The following is a 26,430-nucleotide window of genomic DNA, read 5'->3' as shown; positions in this document are numbered from 1 at the left end:
CAGAGGAAGCTAAGTTTTCTGCGCTTTGTCACCAGAGCACCTGAATTCTGCACTTGTAGTTCATGGGCTCCAACACTGTGGGCTCTCCTCTCCGCGAAGGCTCATCCAGAAGGGCAGCTTTCTCCTGAAGGAGTGTGGAGGCCAACGAGGATGAGTCTCGGAGACTCGTGCTGTAGAATGACCGCACCGTTACCATCACCAAGGCCACTACTACTGCTAAAGCCACCGGCACTGGACACACTACTGGCGGGTCTGTCACCAGGATGGAGCTCCATGCCCAGATGCTGAGAAGGCTCAGTCCAGCCACATTCCCTTCAGGGCCACCCAGGGAAGGCTGCGTGTACCCCAGGAGACGTTGGGAGCCCACAAGATCAGCAGGACCAGGGACAAAGGGAAGTGGAGTTTCATGATGGCTCCTGTTTCCCTGTCCCTCTCTCGGCTGTGGGCTGCTTGCTGCTGGCAGATTTCCTTCCTGTCGGTTCCATGGGACTTGTGAGCAGGAGGCAAGAATCAAGTGGCCGAGTCAAGAGGGAGAGCTTAGGAAGCTTTGGGGAAGAGAGGCAGCCAGAGGCACGTCAGCTGGCAGACAGCAGGAGCTGGGAGAACACGGCCTGGAGGATGACTTTCTAAGCCACGCGTCGCACTCCCAGCATGCAGTCTGCACTTGCCCTGTGTCCTAGTGAACAAGCACTCACGGTGAGGGCACGTGCGGTGAGTCTGCAGATTGTGCCCCGCATAGCCTCAGGGATGCACCGTAGGCCACATGAATGTGAATGACACATTGTTGCGGATGTGCAAGGTGAAGAGCCTTTGCTGAAATGCACAACCTGAAATGACTTTAGAAAAGGAACACGCAACCCTTACCCAGAGCTTATTCTCTTGAGATGCACAGAGTCGTGTGAAGGCTGGGTTGGCCATGGGACAGAGTATTTCTGACTAGTTTCTGATGGGGCCCTGGTCTCTCATAAGATCCAGCCCTTGACCTCAGGTGAAGTTTGAACAGCTCGTCACATGCCACGGAAAGAGGTTTGCTGAAACTTTGCTGACGGCACACTTTCTGATACTCTCTCTGGTTCATTTGAACACACATTTACTGAGGCCAAGCCACGGACTGGACACTTCAGGGATCTGGCACAACCTCTGCCCTCAAGAAGCATCCAGCCTTATGGGGGAGGAATCAGAACATATTGTAATTTAAAAATAATAGACTGGGTTAAAATTTTAAGATTGTAGTTAAGTACAAAATGCCTGTTACAGACCAACTTTATAGAGGGACACCAGGAAGGGGAGATGGCCATGGGCAGGATGAGGTAAGCACTAGTGATGAGGAGGTGGCGTGGGGAGGGCGCCTGCCAGGAGCCCAAAGGACTGAGTCTAGGAAGGTGGGTAGGAGACCTGGGGGCAGGGGCAGGGGAGCATTCAGCAGGGGCCAGGGAGTCCCTCTGCCCGCTTCCCCTCGCCTGATAGCCCTGAGGGGTCGTCACCTGCAGCCAGCATTTCAGGATGCTCCTTACTTATCAGCAATGGCAGTCAGAAGAAGCACCGACTCAGAGAAGGGCAGGAGGGTCTCATAGGAAGAGACAGCAACACCCACAACCTCAAAAGAGCACCGCCATCGCTGTGTCCTGTGCTTTGGTGCCTAGATGCTGCGTGTGGAAGTTAGCCAGCGGAGAAGGGAGGTGGCCCAGGAAGTGGGGAGGCTGCAGGTGGCTGGATAGGGTGGCTCTGCTCACACAGGCAGAATACAGTGCAGTGGGGCCCTTCAGCTTGAGCAGAGCCCCTCTGGTTTACTGCAGTTTGAAAGCATCAAACATTAGTTTTATGAATTTTGCCTAAGAGTGTCCCCCCACAGATACACAGAAGACAGAGGAGATAAGGCTTGATCTGCAAGAAAACTGAGGCTGTAGTTACATATGTAGAAGATTTTCACTGCATTTGTACGTGTCATCAGGTAGAGTATTTAATTGAAACAAGAGTTAGGAAAGAACAATGTCAGACGTCTTAATATCCATAACAATCCTTTACCCTATTTTCTTGTTTCCCCAAAGAGAAGATATTAAAAGACTGAGCCATATTAACAACTATGGGGGGATCAGAGCCAGGGGGTGAATAAGGGGCAAAATGAGAGCAGAAGGAGCTGTTGCCACGTGGAAATTCTTCCAGGCGCGCCGAAGGGAACGTCCTGTGCCCTTCGTGCAGAGCCTCTCTGAGGAGGGGCCACGTCTTCAGTGCCTCAGGAGCTTCTTTCACGGGGTGGGTTAGTATGAACCATCCATGCTGGAAAAAAGCAGGAGAGCATAAACTAGGAGCTTGAACTTGCACAAGTTAAAATGTCAGCAGCAAAGGTAAATATTCACCAGTGCTAAGAGTAGGAGAAAGGAAATGCTCTCAGCTGGAAATTTTGGACAAGAAGTGGGCTATTGTAAGGCAAACGGGAAGAGTCCCAGGTCAACATTTCTCACTTTCAGGTTAAAATACCAATTCTGATTGATAGGTCTGGGTGGGGCCTGAGGTTCTGCATCTCCAAGAGGCTCCCCAGTGATACTCGTGTTGCTGGCCCACTGGCCACAGCTGGAGGAAGACCTGGTTCAGAACCTTGCCTCCAGATCCGTGAGTCCAGAGCACACTGCTAGCCAGGGATGTGAAAGACAGCACGCTCAGCCGGAAAGTGAAGTCAGAGCAGATCAAAGCTCAGGAAGGAATGGCGGTAGCTCTAAATGCCTGATTACGGTGGGATAAGCCTCATGGAGGTGCTGACAAGTTTTGTTTTCTGAATTAAATGCCACTTCTTTTGGTGTTTTACAACTCTCATTTTTGGAAAGGGTGGGGAGAACCAAATTTGGTAGTCTCAGCACCTTTCAAAGGAGAACTAGATTCTGAGTCTTCGGTCTCATGATGAACTGTCAGGTAAACCACAGTTCAGCAGCTGCGAACATGCTCACCGACAGAGATAAAAATGTTTCTGAAAACAGGCCCACATGTGCCCTCCTCTGAGGTTGGCATCATATCTTCCTGTGTATCTTGGGTGTAGCTTTCACCCAGGTAGAATTTAGACGCTAGAAACCAAATGAGGTGACAAACATCTCAGAAGAATCAAAATAACAAGCATGAATCAAAACCACAAATGCCCAGGGAGTCCTTCATTCACCAGCCCAGTTAACAGGAGTGTGCACCAAGGACTGTGAGAGTCTGCTCCAGGGCTTAAAAATGGCACAGAGCACATGTAGCGGTGTCATTTCACCTGTAACTCCAAGCCTATCCATCCATCAAAAGCAACTCAGAGTCCACCTTCTACACAAAGTTTTTGTGTGATCACCAAGCCCAGTGATCTTTCATTTTCAAATACAAAATTCAATGGTCATTACCATACTATGCTTTGTATTTTTCTAATTTCTTTCTACATTTCTTATCTCGACTGCCCAACTAGATAATAATCTCCCTGAGATTAGGTTCAAGAGATTACTCCTCTTGGTCAATCTTAGTACAATTCCAACATGAAAGTGTTCAATAAACAGCTTATAAATGGATCACTGTAAAAATCATTGAACCCTTAAACTTAATATGGCAATTTGCTTAACTTGGTAATTAACTTAATGTTAATACTCTCCTAGCTAGCAGCTATTTCTGTCCCCCACAGACATTAAGAAAAAAAAAAATTAGAATTGTCAGCTTTCACCCAGTGACAATTAACACAGGTGGTTCCTGTGGCCAGAAAATAGCTCTGGGTAGATTGTGCCAGAAAAGACTTTCACTCGGTGGGTGGGAACATGAAAGAAATCTTATATCTTGCGGGTTTCCTGCCACAGAGATAGGGAGGCCAGCCCCCAGAAGAGACCCCTTTCTTACTAAGATGCCATCTACACCATTGAAGACAAGATAGGGTCATTAAACAGAAGAGAAGACTCTCCACTGGCCTGCGTTCCCACCCAGTTATCCCCACAGCTCCCCTTGAGAGCCAGACTTGAAAATACACAGATACACGTTCTGCCTCCACCTCCTCCTCCCAAGTGACTGCTACACCCTTTGCCCTCGGACTCCGTCGTGGTGTCTGCACTGGCAACGCTGTCCCCGGGATGCCATGGCATAGCCCTGGGCACTTGCTGGTTCTCCCGCCACACCGAGGCCATTTCCACTTCCTTTTTCCTTAGATCTGTGGCCCCGACTCTCTCACCTTGCTCTGGCCACCTGTCCTCACTCTCCTTCCCTCAGCCGACTTAGATACCCATGGTCCTCTGGCTCCCGCCCTCTCCCAGGTCCTCTTCCTTTCCCACGCTCACATTGTCCCTGGGTGACTGTGCACCCTCCTCCGATGGTCATTACTTTCTGAAAGGAGAGAACCCCCGAATCCACATCTCCTGCCCCTTGTGCTGGCACAGACCCAGCGCACTGTGGAGGAGCACGGACACTGACGCTCAGCAGGTGAGACCTGAACTTGTGATGGTCACCTCCCAAACTGCTCCTTCCCTTGAGTTCTCAGCACAAACAGCACCACCCGCCAGTAGTCCCCAGTCAGCCTCATGCAGCTTCCTGGGCTCTGCTCGCTCTCTCTGTGTCTTTCTGCCAATTAGGCACCACATTCAGTTGATCCTACCTCTTCTTACCTCATTAACCTGCCTCACTGTGCTGTCTCCAATTTGAAGATTGAAGATTTAAGACCAAAGTTTAAAAAAAAAAAAAAAAAAAAAAAAAAAAAATATATATATATATATATATGAGAGAGAGAGAGGGAGGGATTGCATCTTTGGAAAAACTGTATTTAGAATCCATGATCCCTATCTTTTCTACATTTCTGAAGATCAGTGCTTATTATTAGAGTCACAGTTTGGGGTCTGGGAATGTACATTCTTCCTAAGACCCGGGGCGTATTAGTCGTCAGTAAGTACTTGTGGAATGGAGTGTTTCTCAGAGATCGCATGTAGTCTCCATGAGTGTGTTCAGATAGCACAAGAAAAAACATAACCAAATGCTTCTAACCCTTAAAGAAATTCAGGGATGATCAGGAAAAACTCCCCTCAAAATAAAATTTTACTTACTCATTTATCCATTCTGTTGCACTAGTACAAAAAAAAAAAAAAAAAACCAGATTTCAAGGGACGTTACTGATTGAGCACTATACCTGGAAATTTTATTTAGATGAGACCCAACCCCCCATGTAAATAACTAGTTACGGGTCAGTGTGACTAGCTATATCAGGAAGTGTTTGAAGAAAAGCAGAGAAGGGATCAACAGATCTAGAAACTCCTCATTGATAAAGACTTACCATTTCTGAGATTTCTTGCCTAAAAAAAAAAATAGAAAAGAAAATGGAGAAATTTTATTAGCAAAAAGTACACGATTTCAATTTTTGAACTAAGGGAGAGGGGATATTCCTACCCTCGGGAATGCCTGTTAAGGCATACCATGCTTTTGTCAGGCGGACCCCCACGTGTGTCTGGAGGGACTTGAGGCTCTGGTTAATGCTCTAATTCAAACAGTGGTGTGTGTCATTGCGTCTCAGCCTCTCCCCAATGGGATGCACAAGAGACTCTCTCTGGTCTTGTCAGTAAGAATTGCATTGCAGTGCCTGAGTAGCTGACATTTCCACTGCACAAACACAGTGATCTGTTGGACCTAGTTGTGCTGCTTTTGATTTCCTCAAGGAAACCTGGGGCCAGAGCCGAGAACCTCTCTTCTTGAGTGTATAGGACTTTGCAACACACATTTTTGTGTCCTAACTTAACCCTGGATTCCCAATATTTTTAGCTAATTCTAATTTACTGTGTTGAATGTATTCTGTAAACTGTCTTACATTCTTTGGGAAAATAGCAGAATATAAATAAGCAAATTAAAGAATGATCCGCAGAGTTGGGGTCTAGAGGAAATCAAGCAAAAGAAAAGGAAATAGAGCGAGCTCTTGGAAGAGACAGAATGGTGGGGGTGGGGCCACACGTTTCAGTGGTTGTAAGCTGGCACATTAGTTGCCCCACCCAGGTGCAAACCCTATTTTGCCACCTGTATGTAGTGTGGTGTTTTTGAACAGCTACTCATTCTCTGTAAGCCACAATTTCTTCACCTGCAAAAGGGGCACAATAATTGCTGCTTCCTCAAAGTGTCTAGGCCAGGGCTTTTCACAGACAATACTCAATTACTGTTTTAATCCTTTTGAGTGTTAGGGATTACAACTTTAAATCTTTTCTGCCATAATTCAGCCTGCTGATGACATGGACCAAATTCACGTGATCAGGGAGAATCAAGTCCGAATTAACCTCAAGTTCCGTTTGTTTATCTTCATAGAAATGTATTTGTCTTTTAGGAACAGTGAATCAATAATAGATGACCAAAAAATGCGTTCCTACTGAGAGGGTTTCTTTTTGAAGAAAAGGGAACTAAGGGGCCATGTGTTCAGTTTCATGCCCATGTGTGCTGGGTCAGGTGGAAAATTCAAATTCTGAAAAGAACAATCTTGTGACTACAAAGGTGAGGGCTTTGGGGAACATATCTGGATGGGAGTCTGATTTCTGACCCTGGTCCCTGCTGATCAGAGATTTTGGAGATTTGGCCTAAAACATCGTTGGCTCTATGTCCTCTTTGCCAAGTGGCTATTGGTGGTGACTTCTCAGGGAACGATGGGGTCAGGAGCAGTGTGTGGGTGCGCCTCAGGCAGGATGGCAGGTTTTGGGAGCCCTCCGTCCTCCTTTTCAAGAGAAGAGAGCTACAGTCTGGATACCAAGACTTCTAGGGAGGAGCAGTGCAAGGTTCAGCTTCCAACAGAGAGAAAAGGACAGGGGTCACTTCATTGACCAGCATGCTCTACATGGTCATTTATCCTCATCTTAAGTTTTCAGAATCCAACAAAAATAGAAAATTCTCGAAAGAATATATATACAGAAAGATTAATTATTTTTTACTTTTATTCTTATAAATGCATTAGCTAAAAGTCTGTGAATTGAGGCGAGGGACCAAGCTACCATTTCTAACATGATCTCTATAGGAAAAATATCTTTATGTTTTAAAGAACCAGCTTACAATTAACTTTGAAAGACAAAGTCATTTACATGAAAGTTGGAGATCCTGGGAGATGATTCACAAGAGACCATCCACATGTTGCATTAACTCTGCCTCTCCTACAGAGTCAGTGATCTCTGGGGCTCTGTCTCTTGGTGGCATAACTGTAACTAGCCTAAGTGCCTGTTATCTGCTTCCTGTTTGCCCCACACTGATTCCCACAGCAGGGCATGCAGTTTTTGAGTTATCAGTTTGAGATCTTGTACAGAAATGACTCCCAGGTAAAAAAAAAAAACAAACTCACAAAATGATCCTAGTACTTTTCTCACCTTGCTTATACAAGAGTCTTAGCCAGCTAACCCCTCATGAAAAACGCATGACCTTGATTCTATTCTTCAGATTCTAACAAATGTTGCCTAAAAACTAAGAAAACTGGAGACAAGCATCCTCCTTACAAAGGTGACTTTCAGTGCCAAAGTCCCTGAAGTTACTGAGATAATAGCCACCACATCCCAGAGCAGGGCACAGGGTACAATTCACGCTCTATTCTCCAGCCCTTCAGCTCTGCCATCATCCAAAGGCAGGAAGGAAGAAAGGACAGTGAAGTCAGGCTTCAAAGTCTCCATGGAAGGAATGGTCAGTGGTGACAGACAACTGTCACTCTTCTTCTCCCAAGTACTGAGGGACTTGGTATAGAGCTTATGATGGTGGAATCCAGTCTCCCGGAATTTATAGCCACAGGAGTGGACACTGTGACAGCTCAGTGCTCTCAGGTTTTAGTTAATGGGGTTCTTTCACACAGATAGTGCCCCCTCTGTTGTCTTTCACGTTGGTGAGAAAATGAATCTGGCAACTCCTTCAATATGGATCAAGACTGGATCATAGTGCAAGACCATTAGGGACTGGATGACACAATTCCTGGACTTGCCAGCGTGCAGGCAGGGCAACCTTGACATTGCGTGTTCAGTGAACAGAATACATGCTACCTTACTTGAAGGAAGGGAAATTTAAACGTCAATCAGTTGATGCCTCAGACAGCACAGAGGAGTTGATCTGCACTTGTTTTGAGGTTGTCCATGGCCCCCGAACTTGAAACAGGTGTATCTTAAAGGCTGCCCCATGCCTGTGAGTTGTTCAGTTTTGAATGGTTCTGCCAAGTGAGTCTGGCCAAATGTGCAGTGCCCACCCAAGGCCTGGTGCAGACTGTTGGTCCCACCTTCAGGGGTGGACACTCTGGGGGTGGGGGCAAGGGACGTGACCCTGCGTGCCTCTGTGCTGGTGTTGGACTCCCAATCCAGGCAGCAGACGGTAGCTGCTCAGGGCAGTCCTGCTCTGCCCTCTCTCCAGCCCAGGCTGGAGGGAAGGTGTGCGTGGAGTACTTGTCTCCAGCTGTGGCCTTGGTGGATAGACAGCAGGGGGAAGACAGGGGTTTCTCCCCAGGACCGTGTGGCTCCCACAAGTCCAGAGCCAGACAGGACTGGGACTCTTCAACAAGTCAGGCCTCTGAGAGCAGCACCTGTAACCCTAGTGGACATCAGGATCCCTTCCTACTGCAACTCTAAGACTGAAATCAGAGGCACGCAGGCTCAGGAAGGCTTCCTTTTTTCTGAATTAAATGAGAATGAAGAACTAGTATACTACCTCGTGTAGTGGTTTTCACCCTAGCAAGGGGCAGGGAGACAGTGGGCATGTTCAACAGTTTGCCTAAAAAAAAAAACCAGCAAGCCTGGTTGGTTTTTGTTGTTGTTTAAAGAATTTTAATACCTACATTTTATTTATTTATTTATATGTGGTGCTGAGGATCACCCAGTGCCTCACACATGCGAGAGGAGTGCTGTACCACTGAGCCATACGCCTAGCACGCAGTCAGCCTGTTTTACTGGAATTGTGTCCTGGGCGGATTCACATGTCTCCAGGCCCTGATGTCTATAGCACTTTAAGCTTGGCATCTGCTTCAGAGGAATCCATTACACTTAATTTCCTGTGGGACTCTTTCTTCCTTTCTTTCTTTTTTCACTTTAAAACTGTATAGGTATATTCACATACCTTTTCTTAATCGCCTCGCCAGCCAAATGATGAACGCCAGCCCAGAGAACGCAGTGACGATGACTGCCACTGGTATGAAGAGGGGATTATAGTCACCTTCCTTTATCATTGAGAAACTTCTGTCTGATTCTGCAACAGAGGCAGTAAGGCACAGAGTGAGGCCACAAGCATCACGGACTCCCTGCAGCTCAGGATTCTTGGCATTTTTCCTCCTGCCTTCCCATTACAGCCACTGATGCTCTTGACACAGGGATGCATGGGAAGGTCCCCAGAGTCTACTGCAGAGGCGGACTGGCCCAGCCTCTAGCCCAATGCCAGTCCCCCGGGGAGGACTGGTGGGATTCCTGGGAATGGAGACAAAATCTTGGCAAGGAAAGGTTGTCACTGTATTTGGCTCCAGGGCCTTGGTCTATGGCTGGACCTCCAATACAGAGAAGATTTACAAAGTCATATGCAACTTCAGGAACAAGAGAAGCCAAGGATTTGACCTGGGTAACTTGTCAGCAGAAACTACTGCTGCTCTTACTATAAAGCAGACATGGAGAAACGAGCAGCACGTGTTTGTGTGCCAAGGACCTGCACTGACCCATCAACTGGTGCAGACCCGCCACTTCCCTCCACCTCCTTCACCAAAATGAAGAGGACTCGCTGCACAGGCTTCGTGAATGTAAACTCAGTTCATTTGCAGGCGCTTATTGACAAAGTCCTAAGTGGGAAACCTGCCCTGCAGACCTCCTGCTGAAGGAGGCTCCTTCCCCATCTTGGCACAGGGTCCAACCGGGGCCCTTGGTCCTCACACTGCTTTGCTGACCCCTTTCACGGTGCCTCCATCCCACACCTAGAGGATGCAGAGGAGGCTCCAGTTCCCAGAGGCACCAAACAGGCACCCATTGGCTTGAGGAAGGTCAGGGAATGGACGCTTGCCAGGCCTCAGAGCAAATGTACCCGACAACCTGATGCTCAGAGGCCTCCCTGCCACCCTTGCTGCCTGCCTCGCTCCACGCTAGACACACAGAGCTCAGCTTCTCTAGTGGCTTCTGCAGATCCCACCCTGAGAAGGCCCCTGTCACCCGTGCAGATGGCGTGTGGGGCAGACATCGTGGCCATGTCTCCTATGCTAACTGAATGTGCCTTTGATCCAGCAAGTGTTGCCAGCACCTGTCAGGTGGAGGAAAGATGAAGGTGAAGAAGGCACACTCCTTCTCATGCTGACTTGGGAGACATCAGCTGAGTGACAAGTGAGAAGAGTCTATGATTTGGGGAATTAGGTGGCGCTGGGTGACCTCTGAGGAGGCATTGCGAGGGACTGACGGAGAAGTCAGATTGTAGAGGAATAGAGCAATGCAGAAGAGGTGATTCACTAGAGACAGCAGGTTTCGTTTTTAAGAGTTAAGGCAGGAAGAGTTGAGAATGAAAAAAAGAAATGTTTGTCACTAGAGGAGGAGACAAGGACAGCCAAGCACTTTATAGTAAGTTAATGTGGACAAACTTTAGTTAGCAAAATGAAATGTCGACTTTAGTATGTGTCCCCGCATCTGTGTGTCCATCACCCCATCTTGAAGTCTTCTGTGTGTTGGGCAAACTTACGTTGACATATCGGAGGAGGACTGGACCAGAGTCCAGATGATCCACAAACAGTTCTCTTCTCCCCACTTAGCTCAGTTCCCTCTGAGCAGCTGAAGGTGCATGTGGAGGTAAAACTGAAGTTGGCCAGAGGGTGAGTGCAGTCCATGGACCCCAGGTCAGGCGCTGTTGGAGGCTCACACTGGATCACTTCAGTGAAAAAGAAAGAGAACTCAAGATAGTGTTTTTGAGCAGAGAACTCTCCCTTGGCGAAAGACTTTTAGCCCAAGCTGCCTGACTTAAGGTCATCCACATGTCTGTAGGAGTCCTCATTTCTAGACGTTACTTCTGGTAATGCTTCCAGACTGTCTTCTTGAGATGATGATGAGTGACAGGTCAAGGATGAAGCCCAGCATGGTGTCTTGGCAGCCCTGATGAAGCACTAGGCCGCACACCTTTGCCTAAGAGTCCCTGGAATACACTCATGAACGTGCAGAATCTCCACCTTCTCTCCTGTTGTAAAGTCCACCCAGGAAGCTTTGAAAACCATCCCAGTTCTGTAAAATCCCAATTCTGTAAAAATTGGGAGTTGGGACAATTTAGTTCTAGGATTTTGATAAAGGATGTTGATATTTCTTTTGAGAATTGATTAAACTAGTGATTGAGGAGTATAAATGTAGAACTTCCCAAGTGCAGACAACCACCAGTATTCTCCCATGTGGGGATAATCTTGACAGACCAAAAGAAAAATAAAAACCCCCAGGATTTCAAATGTAAAAAGATGAAGAGATTGGTTTGTTTTTCAGAGCAGTTATCCACCTGAGAGTTTGAGTGACAGAAAAAGATAAAGATACTCTTAAGAAACACCAAATTAAAAAAGCAAGAACGACCTCACCTCTGGGAAGAAAGTTGGTTTATGTAAAGTAGGACTCCACCAATAGAAATAAATGAGAGGAGAGGAATAAAATTTAATTCTAAAGCAAGACTGATAGCTCATGCCATGGCAATGAGACAAATAAAAAACACAATATTGCTGTTTTGTATTGCTGTTAATCATGTTGTATAGTGACACATGGTTTTTGAGACCATTTTTTTTTTTTGTTTTTGGGGGGCTCTGTTTAATTTAAGTAAGAATAACCCCTTAGGAAAGCATCACAGCACAATTCAAGGTTACAACGCAGTCCTAAAGAGGATGCAGATGTCTTACCAAGACTCTGCTGCGCCTTCTCAGACTGTAAACCTAGGAGGACCGTGGTCAAACCTCTTCTCTGAAGTCACTCACCATGACAGGTTGGTTCTAGAGATGACCAGTTCCCAAAAGGGCCACAGTGTGCTTCCTCCATCCCAGCTAGGTGTGTTCCCTCAGAGCAGTTGAAGGCACACTGTGAGCCGAAGCTGAAGGTCCCAAAAGGGTGAGTGCAGACCATGCTGCCCAGCTCCGGGGTCTCCAAAGCCGCACACTGGACCACTTCAGTAAGGAAAGAGAAGTGTGGGGAGGGTTCAGAGGGGCTGATGGATTTGATAGCCACTTAATATAATAATTATATTAATAATGTGTCTGACTTGGAGTCCAAAGAAATATTTCTGAAACAGTCTGAAGATGATGATGATGAGTTGTGTTAACCGTACACAGAATGATAGACAGGGCCATGGGCAGAGTCCCTGAGATACCAAGGCTCTTTGGTAAGTGGAGAACAAGCATTTTGATGTTACCAGCAGGAAGGGAATGAGGAGGTGAGATGAATCTAGGGAGAAAGATAGGATTTAATGAATACCTCGCTGCCTGTGGCATGAGTGATACATTCGAGGGGAGCTCATTTAAAGTTGGGGAGCTCATCTTGTGGACTATTACAGTCTTTTAGGAGAAAGAGAATGTGGCGATGATATAAGGGTAGACAGGCAGGAGACAAATCGGGAAACCCTGAGTTCCGAATATTGGTGTGGATTACCTTGCACACACACTGGGGCAGGTGAGAGGCTCACAGTACCCAAGTACACAGTGGTCCCATGTCCAGCTCAAGAGCCTGGTCAACCTCAAACAGACATAAGAATTCCAAAAGTAAAGCCAGATGGGACAATGGACTTCATATTCTTTTGGACATCCTCAAAGAAATCCTTAGCATATTTAGAGCTAGAGACAGATTGGTCAGTCCAAAGAGAAATCTGTGGGTCCACAAAAGTCAGTACGTTTGACCACAAAGAACATGTAGTCAGAAGAGCCAAAGGCAAAAGACAGAATTTGAGGATTAATAGTAGTAGGATTGGGATTACTGCCTACATAGGAACACAGAAGAATGATGTTAGGTAGAAACAGAACCAGAAAAGAATAGTTCGATGGAAAGCAGGACAAAAACATACCTACAATGTTTGAAAGGTGAGGAACAGGAATACCATTATGTAAGGTTTGAAAAATCAAGTTCCAGAACAGGAGTAAAATATCAGGTAGGTGTACTGGCTCAGAGATTAAGGAAAATGAACTGCATCTATTCTGGTGGGCTGATATTCAAATTCATTTTGAATTTAAGTCATTATTATTTACAAATATCACTTTTTCAATAACTTTCTATTTTATACATCAGACACGTACAACATTCTGAAATGACCCACAGCTTCAGAGTACTGCGTGCCTCCTTCCGTGGGCAACCGGGTCGAAGTCTGACTTTAACCTGTGCCTTCTCTCCTTTCCATTGCCACCTCCTTGCTCTGAGTGACTAACCAAGACCAGGAAGAGCCTCTCCACCTTCTCTCTTTCTGTCCCCAGTGTCTCCCCTGTGCTTCTGAGATAACTGCCCAGATGCCCGTGGAAGACCCCTGAGCCTCTCAGTGCAGACACGGCCGGCCTCCTTCACCAGGCGGCTCCAGTCTCTAGGCTCACTGCAGCTTGTCTTGGGTTCCATCACAGTCGAGGAACTGTGAACAAATAAGCTTTCCCTTAACTAACCGAAACCCTTTAGGGGAAGATTATACATAGATTCCCCTTGTGTTCTCCTGAAACACTTAGCACAAGTGAACATGTAGAATTTGCTATTACGCATATCTGGCATGTGCTGTGTACCAACATGAACTTTTCTCTTTGGCGTTCCTTGTCATCGCTTTGTAAAAACGTGAGATTACCTTCTGGGTAACTCTCTCTCCTAATGGTAAATGGTACAGTTTCTTTCAGACTTCAGATTCTAATTAATCCATCAAGCTCACAGATTGTGAGCTCCCTGAGAGCAGGAGTCAGCCCTCCCCTGACCCCTTACTGTGGAGCTCAGTCCTGTCCCTCAGCCCTCACCTGACCCCTTACTGTGGAGCTCAGTGCTGTCACTCAGCCCTCCCCTGACCCCTTACTGTGGAGCTCAGTCCTGTCCCTCAACCCTCATCTGACCCCTTACTGTGGAGCTCAGTGCTGTCACTCAGCCCTCGCCAGACCCCTTACTGTGGAGCTCAGTGCTGTCACTCCACGCCTGGTTTCTTGTGGAATGGTGTCACAAACCTATAATCCCAGAGACTTTGGAGGCTGAGGCAGAAGGACTGCAAGTTTGAGGCCAGTCTCAGCAATTTAGCAAGACACTCAGCAACTTAGTAAGAGATCCTGTCTTAAAATAAAAAATAAAAAGGGCTGGGGATGTAGCTCAGTGGTAAAGAGCCCTTGGGCTCAATCCCCACTACAAAAAAACAAAACTAAACTAAACAAAACCACTTCACACTGCCTTGTGAAATCTTTGCAGAAAATGCATTGCAATTTCTGACCACAACTTCCCATTTCTCAGAACGGCTTGTATCATTTCATCCCAACCAACTTCCATCATAAGCTTCGGTGAGTCCTGGGACTCCCAAGGGAAGAAGCAAAGGAATGGGAGGGGCTTACCAAACTGACACTGCGGCCCGTAGTGTCCAGCATCACAGCTGCAGGTGTGATTGTTGATGGTCTCCACACATTCTCCATGGCCACTGCATGACCCGGGCTGGCAGGAAGCTTCAAGAGGTCAGAGAAAAAGCATTTCAATCGACTGCCTTTCAGGATTAATAGTCATTTGTTCAGCCATAGGTAACTGTTTGTCCAGGACTATTTTAATAAGCAGGAAAGGTTTATTTATATGTTCAAAGCACTTTTGCATAATAATCGGATGCTAAAATTTCAATTTAGAGAATATGCTAGCCATCCGGCCCAGGACACATACGTGCTCCTAGAGTGAACTCTCTGAGAGGAACGCTCTGGCCTCTGGGGAGTTGCTCAGGCTGCTTACATCGACACTCTTGAAATGGCTTGCCTTCTGTGTAGTGAGCGGGGACATGAAGGCTGGGCCTCACTCGTCTCTGCCTGTGCTTGGAACCCTTCCTTTTTGGAGAGCGCTAAGATAAAAAGTTCAAGCCTTCTAAAGCAGCAGAGGTTCCAGTTTACAAGAGACCAAATGGACCACGCTCACTGCTGAAATGCGACCCGGAAAATTCCTGGCTGTGCTGAGACTGTTGTAGTCCCCAGACTGTGCAGTGCTGTTACCCAGAATCAGTGAGAGGGAGGCCAGGAGGCAGCGTAGACCCAGGCTCCTGCTTTACAAGGAGGACACTGGCAATGTGAGCCACGCGCTCAGACAGCCCCCGCTCTTGGTGTCCAGCCCCTGCCCTCCAGCAGGGGCCCTGGCTGTCTGCTCTTCCTCCCTGCCTCCCACATAATGTACTTAGCACCTGGGTGTACTTGAATTAGGGGTATGGCGGTGGGGTGTAGGACCTGGCTTCACTCGCCAGAAACTCAAAAGTGCCTAGCTGAGGATGGGAAGGAGCGCAGGTGAACGAGCCCCCGCCGCCCTCCAGCCCCTGCATGGGCAGGTCTGACCTCTCCAGCCCAGCCTGGCCCCCACCTGTGTAGCAGAGGGCCGCCTTTCGTTTGTGGCAGGCATCGTCGTTCCACCTGCCGGAGTCTCTCGTCCGCTTGATGTAGATCTCCACACAGTCCTCTCTGGATTTCTTGTTGTTGGGCTCCCCGGTTCCCCAGTTCTCGGCTTCTGCAGCGAGAGGCTTGTTGGTTCCCACCCACGTCCATGTATTCCTTATCTTCCGGATTCCTATCCAGTAGTAATGACGGTTGAAGGGCACTGTCTTCTCCAGATACTCAATTTCTCTCTTATTTTGTATGGCAACTAAATCCGTGTAATTTTCCTGGCAGAACTTTCTAGCACTTTGCCAATTCATGAGCTTTTCAGAATAATGGTAAGTCCAACAGTCCGTTCCTTGATGGGCCAGGAATTCTGAAAGACAGAGCAGGAAGCATGTCTACTCAGTGTTTCAGCTGAGAAGAGCCACCTCTCATCCAGGCTGAGCCTGCCACTCAGGATGAGGAGCTGAGGCCCAGAGGGTGAGTGACTGCTCAGGATCACAGCCTAGTTGTCAGCAGCTGGACAGCAGGACCCGGACCACCACTTGAACATGGATACTCCTCCTCATGGCTCTGCTTTATACAAACATGGTGGTTTTCTAGATCTATTTTTGTAACAAGTTTTTTCTCTAAATTCTTTCACGTAACTTTAATGCTCTAGAAATTCAAATTTCATTGTCTTATTGATTGTCAATCATTTAAAACTAATTGAAGCATCATATCATATAACATTAATATTTACAGTCTATTTTATTCTGGGATGACTTCCTAACTGCCAACATGTATTATTGTGGTCATAATACATGAATCCATTTTCTTCTGTCTTCTCCTGAATGAGAAGCAAAATTAGAACAGGAAGAACCTTGACCGACTTTCCCACCCTTTCTATGTCAAACCCCACCCCCCCCTACGCCGTCCCCAGGGTGTGCACCACGCCAGGCACAGTGGCATCTCTGAGCAGTGCTACTCTGCAGGGGGGAAGAGCCCCACAGCCCCTGCCTGTTTGTCACGGAGGGCAGGTCCTTGGAGAGATGCCAGCTCAAGTCCCGTTCTCTCATTGATCTTGGTCACGTATGTCAGAACTGATCAGAGGACTCGGAAACACGTGAGCAGTGGGCAAAGACACCCCGGAAACCCTGAACTGTGTGAGAGCAGCCATCCGCTGCGATGCCCGTCCTACCATGGGAGAAGCTGTTTGGCCACTCTGACCTTCAGTGCCTAAAATAGTGCCTGCACATTGCAGGAACTCAGAGAGCTCTTGGAGAATGAGGGGACGCTGGGCACACCCAGGTGGCTGGGTGTAAGGGGACAGGAGGAGCCGCCAGGCGTGCCTGCTTGGTCAGAGCAGAACGTCCAGGTGAGGGAGGGGACATCATGTACCTGGGAATGGGAAGGGTCCCGGCTATGGCTGGAGCGTCGTGAAGACTCATGAAAACTTGCAACATCCCTGAGAGGAGGACCAACGGGGGACCTATGTCCCCTGCCCTGAAGGTGTTCACCCTGGAACTTCGGAAATTGCCTTGAAGTACACTGGCATATTAAGAGGAAGGCCAGTGCTAAACAGGTACAGGTCACAAGTGCCTACAGAGATTTCCTGACCTCAGTCCTTCTCAGCCAAAGGCTTTGGGCTTGTCAGGATTTGGAGTCTGCAGTACAGGCTGGGGCAGGCAAGGGTGGGGTTCTGGGGTTCTGGGAAGTACCAGGGCTTGAAGAAAAAGACAGAGGTCACAGAAGGGATGGAACTGCAGATGTCCACCTAATAATTCCCCTGCGTCTGTGAGCACTCAGTGGGTATCTTTTTAATGAACATATGTTAAAAGGCATGGCAAAGTGTGAATATCACAACATACCCCAGCAGAGCACTGTCCAGATCCACCACTTGGTGATCCACAAGCCCCTCTGTGCATCCTGACATTTCCATGGAAATATCTGCAACAAAATACAGGACAAATTAGACTGGAAACAAGTTTAAAGCATCTTTAGGGGGTACCTGCAACTTTCTTAAGGTTCCAAATTAAACACACATATGCATTTACCCTGTTCCCGGCCATAGATTTCCCAGACAAGGAAGAAAAAGTCACATCAAATCAACCCAAGCCTGCTGCAGTTTTGTTCCATTCTGATTTCAGTTTTGGTCTCATACTGCTGATCATTATTGCTCTCATGTTCTACATTTCAGTAATTTTTGTTCCTGCTTTTCTATGCTACTTTCTCGTCAAACTACTGAATATTTGGTGTGCATGATGGTCAAGTGTTCATTGGCGCTTAATGCCCTATGGTGTTTAGATTGACAGCTATCTTCTCACACTTGACCATGATGCGTCAATACCTCAAATACCTAAGAGAATTAGAGAACCAGACTCCAGAGGAGCAAAGCAGGTCATTTTTTAAAAATAAGAAATAAATTTCTGAGCATCTGCCCGACAGCGCCCGGGCTCTCTGTAGACCTGAGGGCCGAGTTTTCTGCAGAGGACACTTCTCTGGCAGCTCCGCGTGGGGCCACCCAAGCACCTCACCAGAGACTGGCAGGGGAGGACGTCGCCACCTGAGGGGAGAACCCCCAGGATTGCACTCTGAGACTGGGAGCATTTGTGGTTTCTGGCATGCTTAAAATCAGAAACGAAATGGCTTGTTTCTGGCCCCACGCCACCTGCCTCTAAGCCCAGGACAGTCTCTCTGCACGGCTAAATCTGGAAGGCCAAAGGCTCACCATGGCTTTGCTTGTCCTCCTCTGGCTGCACAGCGCTCAGCCTCTGCAGGCAGCACCTGGCCTCTCTGGGTCCTGGCAGAGGGGAGCCCGCTTGCCGGGGGGGGTGGGCAGGGCTCCGAGTGGCACAGGCCCTCTCTCCACCCAGTTCACTCCTCCTCCCTCCTCCCTCCCCTTCCTCCTCTTCTGGCCTCTGCCCCACCCCCTTCCTTCGCTGCCTCTATCCCCTCTCCCTGAGAACAGTGGTGTTGGGGTTAGATTCTCCTTCCTCTCCTGCTTCCATCTTTCCACCCTTCTTTCCTTGTCCTGGGCATCCTTCCCTCCCTCTTCTCCCCTCCCATGTAGTTCTTATTGCTCCCCTCCTCCTCCTCCTCCCCCTCCCCCTCCTCCTCCTCCTCCTCCTCCTCCTCCCTCTCTCTCCTTATTAATGCTAGGCTAACTCCTGACTACCTGTTGTAGGTGGCCCTGGCGATACCACAGATCAAAACTCTATTTCAGACCAAGGTAAGGTGCCTGTCCCACTTCAGTACAGCTCCCTGGGCCACTTGACAAAATCCAGTTCCTTCTCCTGTCCTTGCTCGCCACCTAGTGGAGGACCTTGTGAACGGCACCTCTCTTTTTGCCCTAGGCAGGTTTAGGGTCCCAAGACTACCTTTGTATTTCTGAAGTATAAAATGCGAGGGAGATATGACTGCATATGAAGTTAGGACTCATATGATGAAAGAAGTGTTACTGACATCATGAAATTTGCATTTTAAGAACGATAATAATGATGAGCTACAGAAATCAGAACCCCATATTTATTACCTTATTTAATCTTTATAACCACACCGTTCTGTAGAAACCTTTAGTATTTCCCATTTTAAAGAGTATCAAAGAGGGTAAGAGAGTTGCCTCAGAATATATATGAAGCTGGACCGCCAGTGCTGAACCTCATGCTTTTGACCACTGAGCTAAGCTTCCATCAAGACCTGAGGACATTAGAAAGTGTGGACAATGTGGAGCCAAGGAGGCCTGTGAAGTACCAGTGCTCTGCACGCCAAAGAAACGCCTGGTTGTGTCTCTACATCCTCTCCTCCAGCTGCTCTGGAGCGTGAGCCAGTCTGGCCTACGCCACACCAATCACCTGAGACTGCTCTCACCGAGACCAAACACTTCACTAAGGGAAAGTTCTTCCTACCCTTGGCACTGGAGATTCAAGCAGAAAAGGCAGTGTTTTCAGAACCAATGAGCCCTGCAGCCCTGGAGGAAAAGCCAGTCCTCAGGAGTCGGGTGGAGGAGTGGGGCAGGTACCACCAAATCAGGGAGAGTGGTAAGAAATGCCTTTGCTTCCCTGGTCCTCACTCCCTGGTCTCTTCCAGCAAACTGTCAGTCAAGCCTATTGCAAATTGGCCCACCAGTGAGGGGATGATGCAATCTACAGGGTGGCCTCGTGGAGCAGAGCAGGGAAGGGTGAAGGTGGATGGGGGCAGGTAGGCGAGGGTCGAGAGGAGGAAGATGGCTTTGTATTCTCCACGCCTGGTCTCAGGTGGAAATCAAAAACACTTGCGAAGTGAAATGAAACTTCATGCTGACTTGTGGAATCTTTGCAGAAAGATAACGCCTTGCAAAAGCATAATTGCTGACCACAACTTCCCATTTCTCAGAATGGCTTATATCATTTCATCCCAACCAAGCTACGGTGAGTCCTGGGACTCCCAGGGGAAGAAGCAAAGGAATGGGAGGGGCTTACCAAACTGACACTGCGGCCCGTAGTGTCCAGCATCACAGCTGCAGGTGTGATTGTTGATGGTCTCCACACATTCTCCATGGCCACTGCATGACCTGGGCTGGCAGGATGCTTCAAGAGATCAGAGAAAAAGCATTTCAATCGACTGCCTTTCAGGATTAATAGTCATTTGTTCAGCCACAGGTAACTGTTTGTCCAGGACTATTTTAATAAGCAGGAAAGGTTTATTTATATGTTCAAAGCACTTTTGCATAACAATCAGATGCTAAAATTTCAATTTAGAGAATATGCTAGCCATCCGGCCCACGACACATATATGCTCTTAGAGTGAACTCACTGCGAATAACACTATGACCTCTGGGGAGAAAACATTCAGTCTTTGATTTGGGGGATTGGCTTATGTCACTTAGCATGATAGTCTCCAGTTCTATCCCTTTACTGCAAGTGCCATAATTTCATTCTTCTTTATGGCTGAGAACATTCCATTGTGTATATATACTACATTTACTTTATCCATTCATCTGTTGAAGGGCACCTATAGCTTAGCAATTATTAATTGAGCTGCTATAAACATCGATGTGGCCATGTCACTATAGTATGCTGATTTTAAATCTGTTGGGTATATGCTGAGTAGAATAACTGGGTCAATTGTGGCTTCATTCTACATTTTCTGAGGAATCACCATACTTTTCCCAAAGTGGTTGCACTGATTTGCAGTCCCACCAGCAATGTATGAGTGTGCCTTTTCCCCACATACTTTCCAGCACTTATTGTTACTTTTATTCTTGATAATTTCCATTCTGACTGGACTGAGATGAAATCTCAGTATAGTTTTAATTTGCATTTCTCTAATTGCTAGAGATGTTGAACTTTTTAATATATTTGTTGACCAATTATATTTCTTCTTCTGTGAAATGTCTGTTCAGTTTTCTTTGCCCATTTATTGATTAGGTTATTTGTTTCTTTGATGTTAAGTTGTTTGAGTTCTTTTTATATCCTGGAGATTAATGCTGTATCTGAGGTGCAGGTGGTAAAGGTTTTCTCCTTTCTTGTAGTCTCTCTCTTCATATTCTTGATTGTTTCCTTTGCTGTGAAGAAGCTTTTTAGTTTGATACCATCCCATTTATTGATTCTTGATTTTACTTCTTGTACTTTAGGAGTTGTTTTGGTTACTACAGCTCTGTAGTTTGTCTTTAAAATGGACATTGTAATGCCTGCAGCTTTGTTCTTTTTATTAGAGAATTCTTGCTATTCATGGTATTTTCTGTTTCCATATGAATATAAGGATTATTTTTTACTAGTTCTGAGAGAATATATTAGTAATATTTTGATGGTGGTTACATTAAATTTGTAAATCATTTTTGGTAGCATGGACATTTCAACAATATTAATTCTTCCAATCCATGAATATGGGATGTCTTCTGTTTTCTGGAATGTCTTCTATTTCTTTTGTCATTGTTTTAATCTTCATTCTGGTAGTCTTTCAATTCATTGGTTAAGTTTATTTTCTCAATGTTCTATTAGGTTTTTGCAGCTATTGTATAAATGGAATTCTTTCATGTTTTATCAACAATTTTATTGTTGGTGTATAGAAAGATTATTGACTTTTATATGCTAATTTCATATCCTGCTACTTTCCTAATTCATTTATCAGTTCTAACAGTCTTTTGGTGGAATATTTAGGTTCCTGTATATTTAGAACCTTATCATTTGAAAACAAGAAAGTGACTAACTCCCTTCATACTCCCATGCCTTTATTTTCTTATATCTCCTAATTATTCTGGCTAAAATTTCTTATATTGTATTGAATAAGAGTGGTTAAAATGTACACATTTTCTTATTTCTGATCTTAGAGAAAATTCTTTCAGCTTTTCCACATTTAGTCTGTGGACTTGTCATAAATACCCTTTGTTTTGTTTAGTTATTTTTCTCCTATACTTCATGTGTTCATGGGATGTTGAAATTTACCAAATGCTTTTCTGCATCCTTTGTGATGAACGTATGATTTCTATCCTTCATTCTGTTGATGGATGTATAATGTTTATTGATTTGTTTACATTGCATCATTCTTAGATCCCTGGGATAAAACCCACTTGATTGTGGTGAATGATCATTTGATAATGTTGTTGAATTCAATTTGGTGATGTTTCACTGAGAGCTTGTGCATCTGTTTTCATCAAGGATAGTGGTCCCTAGTTTTGTTGTTGCTATGTCCTTTCTTGTTTGGTAATGGGGTGATGTTAGACTTAAAGGTTGAGTTTGGAAAGGTCCTCACCCTTTCAATTCTGTGTAATATTTTGAGAAGAATCTGTGTTAGTTCTTCAAAAGTTTGGTAAAATGCAGCAGTGAAGCCATTTGGTTTGAGCTTTTCTTTTGGGAGAAACTTTTCTAGATCTACTTTTTTCTGATCTAACTACTTGTTACTGGTCTGTTCAAGTTTTTTACGCTCTCATGGTCCAATCTTGGCAGGTCATACTTTTCTAGAAATACGTTAATTTCTTCTAGGCTTTCTAATCTCTTAGTAAATAGTTTTTCAAAATATTCTTTAAAGATACCTTGTAATTCTGTGGTATCAGTTATAATTTCTGTTTTTAACCTCTAATTTCATTTTTGGGGTCTTTTTTCCTTGGTTAGTCTAGCTGAATGTTTGATTGCTGCCCCTCCTCAAAAAAAAAAAAAAAAAAAAAAAAAAACACCAAAAACAAAAACAAAAAAACATCGTTTGTTTCATTGATCTTTTGTATTTATTTATTTTTAGGTTCTATTTTGTTTATTTCTGCTCTGATTTTTGTTATATCTTTCCATCTATGAATTTGGGGTTTTCTTTGTTCCTGCTTTTCTGAGCCCTTTTGAAATGCATTTATGGTGATTTCCCCCTGCAGTCCAGGAGGGCCCTTGATGAGGGCTGGGCTGCATGTGGGGGTTGGTGCAGGGTAATATCCGTGGAGCTGCAGAGGTGCTAATATGCCAGGGCTTCTGACTCCTAGAGAAGTCCCAGTTCAGACGGTAGCTCCCTTTTCAACAGGGCTCCTGGCTACAGCACCCTGGGTGCTGGCTCAGAGCTGATGTGAGATCCTTTTCCAAAGCAGGGCTACTGTGCAGATTCTAGGCCACTTACATAGGTGGACTGCAGGCCCGTGAGGTTGTGAGACTTTGCAGGCACTGTATTGCCAGCACCCACTCTGACGTGGTGTTTGCTGGGACTCTCACTTTCATCCTTGTCCCCTTCCCCTGCCATTGGGCCACGGTGGCAGTGCCAGGGTATTTCGCTCTTCTTCCTTTGCTGCCCCAGGTCTCTGGATATTACACATTTCCAAGACTATCTCTTGCTGATTACCGACATTTGCTCACACACCCACCTCCAAAAGCAACTATCCACTGTCACTGTGGTTCATTTGTGGTGATGGAGGTGAGTGCTGGACACCTGTTAGTGTCTCATGTCCTTCTTCTCGAGCCTTCATTACTAGCCGTCAGCCTTCTCCTTATTAACTTCTGCTGTTTGCTGCGCTATTGCCAGACATAGACTGATTTCATAACAGGAGTTTAAAAAGTAAACCAAATAACTGTTTTCCTGGTGTTTACAACTGTTAATTTTATATTCAGTCTCCTTTCCTTCCTCACTGCAAGAGCTACATTGCTACAAGCCAGTACAAGCAAAACCTTGAATTCCTCAGCATAAAGAGTCAGTAGCTCCTCAACAGACACACACACAAAAGGAGTTGTGTGAATCCTCACTGCTATGTGAAAGTGAATGTTGCTAATTAGTTCTTTGCAAACTACATAATGTTACACCGTTTATGTCCCAATACATGGTGGCAAAGCTCCAGAAAAAAAAAAAAAAAAAAAAAAAAAGTAGAATCTAAATATCAGGAACCCATTGAGCCTGATCCGTGTTCAGTCCTTCATCAGTGATTTCCAAACCTAACTATGTATCAAAGTCACTTAGAGTGACATTGGAAAAAATAAATAAACAAAAGGCACAGCATTTACCCCCAAACCTACTGAATCAGAATATTCTGGGTTGGGCCAATGCATTAGTAATATTTTCATCACTATAACAAAATAACTTAGATAATAAACTAATAAATATACATATATATTGGGGTTGGGGATATAGCTCAGTTGGTAGAGTGCTTGCCTCGCAAGCACAAGGCCCTGGGTTCAATCCCCAGCACTGAAAAACAACAACAACAACAACAACAAAATATTTATGTATAAAAGCACACTAAATGTTTTATGTATATGTGTACATAAATACACGTGTTTATGTTTGTGTGTGATACATATCCAGAGATCTAACTTCTTTGATCAGGCCCTACCTTCTAAAGGTTCAGCCCCATCCAGAGAGCGCTGCCCTGGAGACCAAGCCTTCAACACATGGGCCTTGGGGGTCAGTGCAGATGCAAACTCGAGCAAAGGGAGGAGGGTTACTTCGACTCACAGTTTTGGAGGTTCTAGTCCTTAATCAGAGGTCCCATCCTTTGATGAAGGAGCACATCATGGCAGGAGTAGGTGGCATAGTGAAACCACTCACTCATGGCCAGGAAGCAGAGGAAGAGAGAGAAGAAGGAGCCCGCTTCCCACAGTCCCCTCAGTGACCTAAGGCCTCCCACCAGGCCCCGCCTTTCAAAGGCTGAAACAACCCCCAAAGCTCTACCCTGGGCACCAAGCTGTCAACTCATGAGTCTTTGAGGGATATTCAGAATCCAAACTGTAGCAGTCAAGGACAGATTTAGAATTTTGCATGGACTGAATTTTATACGGTTTAGAATCTCTTTACTAAAAGGAATATAAAAGTACCTTTCTTGGACTGCGGTTGTGGCTCAGTGGAAGAGTGCTTGCCTAGCATGTGTGAATCACTGGGTTTGAATCTCAGCACCACATATAAATAAATAAAATAAAGGTCCATCAACAGCTAAAAAAAAATTTTAAGTACCTTTCTTTTATAGATTTTACAAAAATATGTGACCATATGGATTTATGCTAAGCGTCTATACTGCTTATTCAATGCAAGATGATTTTTCCCTCAGTATCTTTACTTTTCCTTTCTTCTTTGTGGCATGTTCTTGTGAAGTTTTTCTACTTCCTATTTCTTGACACACCCCCTACCCTCTGAATAGATTCATTACTAGATTTGGAGTCAAAATAACTGCTGAGCTTTCTGAGAGATAGACACGTATGTGTGAGAGAAAACTGGCAAGGGAGGTGGATTTGATAAATATACATTTTCCTTTTCATTCTCAGTACTGGGGTTGAACTCAGGGCCTCACACTTTCTAGGCAAATGTTCTAGCACTGAGCCATGCTCCCAACCCCACACAACTGCATTTTAAACATTCGATGAGACAATTCATTCCATCTGTGGAAAGTGATCCTGTTCCTTATCACAAGACCAAGTATGCATTCATTCATTCACTTACCTCCTAATTTATTCATTCAACAAATATCTGTCAAGTATCTGTTACATATCAGGAATATACTAGATTATAGGGAACACACCAATGAATACAGTGATTTGTCCTTACCTCTTATGAACTTGAAGTCTGGTAGGAAAGCAGACATTAAAAACTATACAAATAAAAACTCATTACAATTGAAGGAAGGAATAAAAATATGGGTTATGAGAACTTTAAAGAGGAGACCTAGTTTAAGGAGTGAGTTGTCATGTTTTAGAGCTCTCCAGAGAACCACAACCAATAAAGTGTGTGTGTGTGTGTGTGTGTGTGTGTGTGTGTGTGTCCATGCACACACATGTGCATATGTGCACAGATTTATTGTAGGAATTAATTCATGCCATTATGGAGACTGAGAACTCCCATGGTCTGCTATCTGCAATGAAACCTGGTGATATAATTCAGCTCAAGCCCCAAGGCTCAGGAACAAGGAGGGCCAGAGAAGATGGATGCCACAGCTCACACTTCCTACAGCTTCTCCAACTTCTTGTGAAGCAGATTGGATGAGACCCACCCACATTGGTGAAGGCAATGTGCTTTCTCAGTCTACCAATTGTAATGATAATCTCTTCTGGAAACACCCTGACAGACCGACAGACACTCATAGAAATAAAGTTCACCAGCTATCTGGGCATCCCTTAGTCCAGTCAACTTGATCCAGAGAATAGCCCATCACAGGACATTTAAGCAGACATCTCAAAAGTGAAGAAGAATAAAACACCCAAATAACCAGAATGCCTATCTGACAAAAAGATAGACAATAGCAAGTACTATGCAGAATGTGGAGAAATGGTAACTCCTGTACATCACTGGGGGGACTGTAAAACGATGCAGGCCCTTTGGAAAAGGGTTTGGTGGTTCCTCCACGATGAAGCGTGGTTACCATATGTCCCAATTCCACTGCTAGTTGTATGTCAAAAAAATGGATGATGTTAAGTCTACCTGAAAACATGTTCCTGCACACTCATGGCTGCATTATTCTCAGTGGCCAGAAAGAGGAAAGGACCCAAAGCCCAGGAGTTGACGAGGGGAGAAGTAAAGTGTGCTGAGTGCTTGCAGTGGAAGGCGACTCCACCAGGACACAGAGGGAG

The 26,430-nt window shown here is 45.6% G+C and overlaps 1 protein-coding gene across 1 annotated transcript; it reads right to left on the bottom strand.

Annotated features, from left to right (window-relative positions):
* Positions 1 to 1,940: 1,940 nt before the first annotated feature.
* Positions 1,941 to 18,309, bottom strand: SELL (selectin L). Its single transcript, XM_079106976.1, has 9 exons — positions 18,162 to 18,309; positions 17,302 to 17,380; positions 15,438 to 15,824; positions 14,447 to 14,554; positions 11,876 to 12,061; positions 10,618 to 10,803; positions 9,031 to 9,159; positions 5,261 to 5,279; positions 1,941 to 2,277 (listed from the first exon to the last, which is right to left on the bottom strand). The coding sequence occupies exons 1-9, from the start codon at positions 18,162 to 18,164 to the stop codon at positions 2,259 to 2,261; spliced, it is 1,116 nt and encodes a 371-aa protein (XP_078963102.1). The 5' UTR covers positions 18,165 to 18,309; the 3' UTR covers positions 1,941 to 2,258.
* Between the last annotated feature and the right edge of the window lie 8,121 nt (positions 18,310 to 26,430).

This window comes from Sciurus vulgaris (assembly GCF_902686455.1).
Source record: "Sciurus vulgaris genome assembly, chromosome: 12".
Classification (NCBI taxonomy): domain Eukaryota; kingdom Metazoa; phylum Chordata; class Mammalia; order Rodentia; family Sciuridae; genus Sciurus; species Sciurus vulgaris.
This window is presented reverse-complemented; position numbering and strand designations above follow the sequence as displayed.